Source organism: Mytilus edulis, chromosome 6 (assembly GCF_963676685.1).
Source record: "Mytilus edulis chromosome 6, xbMytEdul2.2, whole genome shotgun sequence".
Taxonomy (NCBI): Eukaryota; Metazoa; Mollusca; class Bivalvia; order Mytilida; family Mytilidae; genus Mytilus; species Mytilus edulis.
The window spans coordinates 5,857,918-5,865,834 of record NC_092349.1 but is presented as its reverse complement, the minus strand read 5'-3'; the positions used below and the strand labels follow the sequence as shown (position 1 = coordinate 5,865,834).

The 7,917-nt window shown below is 31.6% G+C and overlaps 1 protein-coding gene across 1 annotated transcript; it reads left to right on the top strand.

The window, feature by feature from the left end:
* The first annotated feature begins 2,922 nt into the window (after positions 1 to 2,922).
* On the top strand, positions 2,923 to 3,726 carry LOC139529029 (uncharacterized). Its single transcript, XM_071325264.1, has one exon. It carries the CDS (start codon positions 2,923 to 2,925, stop codon positions 3,724 to 3,726), a length of 804 nt encoding a protein of 267 aa, XP_071181365.1.
* The last annotated feature ends 4,191 nt before the right edge of the window (positions 3,727 to 7,917 follow it).

The following is a 7,917-nucleotide window of genomic DNA, read 5'->3' as shown; positions in this document are numbered from 1 at the left end:
AATGGTATCGACATTCCCCAGAAACATCGCCAAGCTGAATCTTACACTACTGTCGGACAAAAATAGTCTAGATTATCCACAGTGTCTACACCATTATCGGAATGATAATAAGTTACGTGTTGCAAATACAAGAAATGACCCGTTCGTGTCGTTGGTAGTCGAGTTGCTAGATTAATTTTACCATTGAGTACCGCAAATTGCAGGAGAGGGATTTCACTTACACAATTACTTCATGTACTTTTGAATATTAATTCCACTTTTTAAAATTTCATGGTAATAAAATAAGGTCGCAACTAATTATGAATTGTATATTTTTGTGCAGAATAGTTGCTAGATTATTTACAAAGTAGATATAATATGAAAGAAGTCAGAATTCAACAGCATTGTATTGATTATAAAATAAATAAATATCATTCCTAAAGAAACGTTAATAAAAGTAAATACCTTCACAATCTTTCGTACGACTAACACAGATGTGTGTTAAGTGATATTATCAAAAACAAAATGTTCATTCGGTTTTTTATTATTATAAATGCATGCCTAGGTTGCATGGAACTATAAGCAATTAAAATGAAATTCAAATAAATAACGTTTAAATGCAGTATAAAGAAATGTAATGACATTAACGGCACCAATTTCTCTGCACCAGATGTGCATTCTGACAATAAATGTCTCTTCAGTAATTCTAGATGCCAAAATGTTGGAAATCGAAAGCTTATTAAATAGAGGAAAAGCTATAAACAAAAAAGACAATCAAGCATAGCCAAAGCCGGGCACGGAAGTTATTACATGCGCTTATTGTACCATTACAAAGGTATACATAATACTGTCTGTTTCAAACTTCATATCGTCGTAGTTTAGGAAATCAGAAATAAATACTCGTCATACCTCTATTTCAAATGTGTTTGAATCTTACATAGACATGAACGTACAGTGAATTTTGTGGTGCATTGGTGAAATTTGGAAAAGCAATAAAAAAGACGCTTAATGAGTACATTTAGCAAAGAGACATTCATTTATGCCCCCCACAAAAAATACAAAAATAAGATAAAATAAAAATAATTAAAAATAAACTAAACATGAACAGATGAAATTATGACAACAATAAAAACCACACTATATGTATTACGAATAAGTGATTTAAATTTAAATAACACCACCGCATGATATACACGATAAATACTCATAAACAGTTGTATCATGTGACACACGGACTTCCTTGTTTGATTAACGTTGTTTATGGTAAGGGCATTATTTAAGATCTTTATAATATTTACAACCATGCACTGATAACTGAAAAATGTCAATTATAATGATGCTTTTAATTTAATATCCAAAACAAAACAACTTATCGGTTTTGCTCAGTTCTCCAAAACCGAGTGTCAGATTTACTAACGATTCCACAATATCTTAAACTAACATGTGTATTTGTGCCAATCGGGGTTTGTTTGTTTGTACTTTGAGGGGCCAACAAAAAGGAGGGGTTTACGATAGAACTCTATTGTACTTTTAAACTTTTTATTTTTCAAATGATTCTAACATGAGAACAGATAGTGATAGACATGTAGAGTCTTCAGTAATGTACATGGGCTACATAAAGTCAGAAGGTCAATGTTAAATTATGATCTTGACCTTTGATCTTGAACAGTACTATTTTTTTTTCAATTTATACAAATTTTGAAAACTCTATTGAGTTGAATGAGTAATAGGGAAAATCCCTATGGGTTTATGTTTATGAGCAATTCGTTTGGGAGACACCATAAAATCATCATGTTACAATCATTTCTTGTTCTAAAGTGAATGTGGTACAATGTGTTGCGGCAAGAGTACTGAAGATTAGAAGATAGGGCATCAAAACGTTCACAAGATTTGTTGACATGCTAAATATTTGTCAGAGAAAGATTAATGTGTATATGGAAAAAGTTACAAGCTTAATAAAACATTTCTTGCACTATGATATCCAATTAACTAAAACGAGCGGAAATCATGGAAATCATGGTTCGAAAACTTGATTAACATTTGATGACGAATTCACTTACTAACACTTTAAAAGAAAGAGCATTAATCAACTACAACAACAGGCTTGCTTTAAAAAAAAAAAGTAGTATGATTGCCAATATGTCAACTATGTACTAACGATCAAAGGAAACATGCGTTTACAGTAGCAAGTCCACGTTTGGTATAAAACATAAAAGTGCTATCAAATGCTCCGGATGTCAAATGTGCAACAGTTCAATTAATTAAAACTGTGTATGCTGAAAATGTGAACGGAAAATAATTAATGAAACTGCAATCGAAGAAAATTACCAGACAATAGACTCCTGTTGTCTTATATTACTTTTCCCTATTCACACTAGCATACCAATGATGACACAATTTGCATTTAATTAGCTCATTGTTAACAGCAATCGCAACATTTTGATTGAATATGAAGTTCATTGGATTACCTCCTATTTAAATTAGAATATAAAGATCTAGAAGATATGGTATGATTGTCAACGAGACAAATAACCATTAGAAATTGTACATATTATTGTCACTGTTATGGGTTTGACGACCTTAATCAATTTAATATTAGGTATTATGATATGTTATTATTTCCGTCTACCTTTCGATGTGGCAAAAATTGTATCATATTTTAATTTATGACACTTGTAAGTACAACAATTTCTGTAATCGTAAGTCATACCTTTTTTCAGCATTTGCATTTTAATGTTTAATGGAACAAGTATTGTTCGCAACTAAGTCACCTGTTCATCTCGCACAAAAGTATTAAAAAACAAGACTTAAGAATTGAGACCAAGTATATCATGATAGAAATTCATAACATACGAATTTTTAAAAGAAAACAACAGCTTGTAATCAGAACATTGGTGCAAGAATAATTTGAGTTATTGTCCATTTATTTTATCAGTTGACGCTATGGCAACCCAACAAACAAAACGTATCGAAGACTTGGTACTAACGTTAGAAAAAGACATTTACCACACTCTTTCAAATGTACGAGGTTGCACTGTACTCCCTGATGATAGAATAGTGTTCCCATGTTACACAGAAAGAAAGCTAAAAGTTTTTAAAGCAGATGGTTCGCAAGAGTTTGAAATGAAAAATATTGGTCGTGCTTTTGACATTGCATACATGAAAAATAATCATATTGCTGTCACTACTGGGGGTAATGAAGATTCGAGACAAATTAACATAATTGACATAAAGAACAAAAAACTTATAAGATCATTAAACGTAGAAACAGAAAACTATGGAGTTGTTTTCAGAGATGATAACTTAATCTATTCTGGCAATAAGAACGATAATGGATTGTATTCGATCAATCTTGAAGACGAATCCGTGACACGTGTAATGACAAACCAAATGTCGTCTCATGTGTACATTGCAACATTTGATGATCAGCTTTTCTACACGAATAATAACACCGACAGTGTACACTGTTGTGACATTCAAGGTAACATAAAATGGAAATTCAGTGATAAAAGTGCTCTAAGCTTTCCATTGGGAATTTCTGTAGATAATGATGGACACGTTTTTGTTGTTGGTGCTAAGACGAAAAACGTGGTGGTCATCTCCCCTGATGGACAACGCCATAGACAAGTTCTTTCAAAAGAAGATGGACTCGTTAATCCGACAGTTCTTAAATATGTCAGGTCTAACAACAAGTTAATAGTTTCAAATTGTAGCAGTAGTGCTTTCATTTATAGTGTTAAAAGTTAAATAATGTGCTTAATATTTACTATGATAGCTTTCCGAAAATAAACATTTTTGTTTTACTAAAATTCATTTATTCGCTGTGTTTTTACTTACTTATCACTTATCTGTTTCATGTCTTTTGTGCTTTCCGCTTTGAATTTTTCTTGGAGTTCGTTTTTTTGTGTTATTTTACTTTTTATCAATTTGGTTAAAGTTACTAGGTTTCTCGTTTTCACGTTCAAATGTTGGTAAACGTTAATACGATATCAACCTACCAACACAAATCATAAAAAAGTAATTTAAAGATCAATAAACGGCGATCTTTAACAACTATTTGTACATGAATTAAACAGAAACTATTAAAGGTCAATAACCGACACAATTTTTTCCAAATATACAAATATGAAGATATATGACATATAGACAATCCCAATGAGGTTCCTTTCTTTGTGTAGGCACATGAGTAATAGGTGGGATAACACTTGTGGCATCGGTAAACATATTCGAACAACAATTATCTTTCAAAGCGTTTTTATTATACTATTTGTCATTTCAACCAGTTCTTAAGATTATGCAGTGTGCTAATAATTAAATTTCAAGTAATTTCGCCGTCGTTGTCGTCCGTTAACTTTGAAATACCTTTTTTTTCCTAAAACGTCTGGACTTATTAAATTAGAACCAAACATGAGCACAGTCATCATTAGGATAACTTATATATGTGCCCCATGATCCCGCCCACCAGCTAGTACAGCTGACATGGCTATAAGTAGAACCGGAAGTTCAAGTGCAACTTTGTCTACCAGTAATAATTTGATTTGAAAACCCGCATAGAAAGTGGAAGTCTGACAAAAACAGAAATCTTCCAAATGTTTTTTATTTATTTATTTTTAGGATTTCTTAGTTTTCATCAATTGCTTGTTACACCATCTTTAATAAGTTCAAGCTCTTTGTGAAGTATGAATATACATGCTATAATTTACAATTTCATTGTAATAAAAATGATATCTAATAAAAGTGTTTTTAATAGTAATCAAAGGTACCAGGCTTATAATTTTGATACGCCAAACGCGCGTTTCGTCTACATAAGACTCATCAGTGACGCTCGGATCAAAAGAGTTAAAAGGCCAAATAAGTATAAAGTTGAAGAGCATTGAGGACCCAAAATTCAAAAAAAATTGTGCCAAATACGGCTAAGGTAATGTATGCCTGGGATAAGAAAAATCTTAGTATTTTGACCAATTCTAATTTTTGCAAAACAGTTAATTTATAAAAACAAAATGACCATATCATTGATATTCATGTCAACACCGAAGTGCTGACTACTGGGCTGGTGATACCCTCGGGGATTAAACATCCACCACCAGTGGCATCGACCCAGTGGTGTAAGTAGTAATCAAAGGTACCAGGCTTATAATTTTAATACGCCAGACGCGCGTTTCGTCTTCATAAGACTCATTAGTGACGCTCGGACCAAAATAGTTAAAAAGCCAAACAAGTATAAAGTTGAACAGCATTGAGGACCCAAAATTCCAAAAAAGTTGTACCAAATACGGCTAAGGTAATCTATGCCTGGGATAAGAAAATCCTTAGTATTTCGAATAATTATAACGTTTGCACATCAGTTAATTTATAAAAGCAAAATGACCATATCATTGATATTCAAGTCAACACCGAAGTGCTGACTTCTGGGCTGGTGATACCATCGGGGACGAAACATCCACCACCAGTGGCATCGACCCAGTGGTGTAAATAGTAATCAAAGGTACCAGGCTTATAATTTTGATACGCCAGACGCTCGTTTCGTCTATATAAGACTCATCAATGACGCTCGGGTCAAAAGAGTTAAAACGCCAAACAACTATAAAGTTGAAGAGCATTGAGGACCCAAAATTCCAAAAAAAGGTGTGCCAAAAAAAAGCTATGGTAATCTTTGCCTGGGATAAGAAAATCCTTAGTATTTTGAATAATTCTAATTTTTGCAAAACAGTTAATTTATAAAAACAAAATGACCATAATATTGATATCCATGTCAACACCGAAGTGCTGGACTACTCGTCTGGTGATACCCTCGGGGACGAAATATCCACCACCAGTGGAATCGACCCAGTGGTGTAAACAGTAATGAAAGGTATCAGGCTTATAATTTTGATACGCCAGACGCACATTTCGTCTACATAAGACTCATCAGTGACGCTCGGATCAAAAGAGTTAATAAAGCCAAACAGGTATAAAGTTGAAGAGCATTGAGGACCCAAAATTCCAAAAAAGTTGTACCAAATACGGCTAAGGTAATGTATGCCTGGGATAAGAAAATCTTTAGTATTTCGAATAATTCTAATTTTTGCAAAACAGTTAATTTATAAAAACAAAATGACCATATCATTGATATTCATGTCAACACCAAAGTGCTGACTGCTGGACTGGTGATACCCTCGGGGACGAAACATCTCACAATAAGTATTATCATCTTCTTCAGTAAAACATGTATTGCCTAAATCATTGTTTACTACCTTTAATATAAACAATAACTGGTTTGTAGGTAGTATACTTTGTAGACGTTTCCATCTATACTTTCTTAATTTATTTTTATCTAAAGGGCTGTACAATTATCATTGATAAAATTTGGTGTGCATTGGTTACAGTAATAAATTCACCCATACCCTGTTTTTTTAAATTAATTTGTTTTATAATTATTTAACCTATTTTACAAAAAAGAAATGTCGATATAATTGCCACTTTTTGACATTCATTATCTTTTCACAATGACTCTACTTCTAACAAAATCCTCTAAGACATTATACAATTGTTTGAGGTTGTATTTTGTTAGGATGTTAACTTAGTTGTCCAGTTGGTTGTTTTTTCAATTTTGTCCAATTACACGTTGTGAAATATTCCCCCATTTTCGTTTAAAATATCATTTATTTATCTATATTGATGTTTTTAAAACATAGAATTTTGTGATCAAATCTAATGTATTCATCTCCCTGATTAATTTGTTTTCTAATCTTGTAATAGTGTTTTTGTTCCTCCATCTGTCCTCTTCCTGCTTTCATCCTATCTAAATACATTTTTTTAAAATTAAGGAATATTTGGTAAATATTGATTAACTTTGTTATAATCCATATTCATAAAGAATGCTAGGCAATTTTGTCCTAAACTTTTAAATATGAAAGGTATAAGTTGATGATCAAAACTGTTCCTAATATAGCGGGATTATAAAGTAACAATTTGTTCACTTTCTCTATTTTATTTTCAAAATTTAATTTCTCATGTTCTTCTTTAGCATGTCCAAAATAAATTCATAAAGCTTTTAATCTTCCAAATGTTGAGTTCTAAATACTATCCATGTACACAAAAACTGTCAGACAATGTGTTTTAGAAGTTTGACCTGAAATCAACTTAAATGACTTATGTTTGCCTATTATCTTGTTATCTATAAGAATAGAGAGAAGCTTTAAATCGTAACAATATTCAGCAAATTATATTAGATAAAGAAAACTGTATACAGTAAAAATTACAGGTAAATAAGATAAAAAATATACCAATAAGGCAAAACTCGTCAGTCGATTCTTTGTTGTAATTGTGTCCTCTAATGATGATTTGTTCCGATTTTTTTTATATGTTCTACCTTTTTAAATTAAATTTGGAATGACTATTTCCGACATATTTCTGAAAAAAACATTTAACGTCTTTCAAAACATGTGTATCCGCCTACACGTAACGTTACTCTGTTTAAAAAAGAAAAACCGGTTATGGAAAAAAAAATTCACATGATATCTGTATATTGACATATTTTTTTTTTCAATTTAAATATTTGCAGAAACTATCAACACAAAAAGCATAACATTAACTGATTGGTATGTCTCCTGTATCATCTTGTCGTCCAAATACCTTACCTAATGTTTGAACGTTGAATTTAAATTATTTCTGTCTTTTTAACTACTTGTCTTGGCTGATTTTGTAATGCTATTTTTATCGTAAAATTCGCGAAAGGGATTTCTAATACCCATCATATTTTTTACGTTTTATATAAACTGTCATGAATGTTTACACGGACTTACAAAATAATCATACAAATCAGGAAGTTTTCCATAATACTATAAAAAGGTTGTTTTATTGCGTTTTTAGATTGTTTAACGTGTAAACAATCGTTCAAGTCAAGGACAGAAATTATCTATAAATAAATGTTTTCCCTTCAACTAGCATCTTTTATTT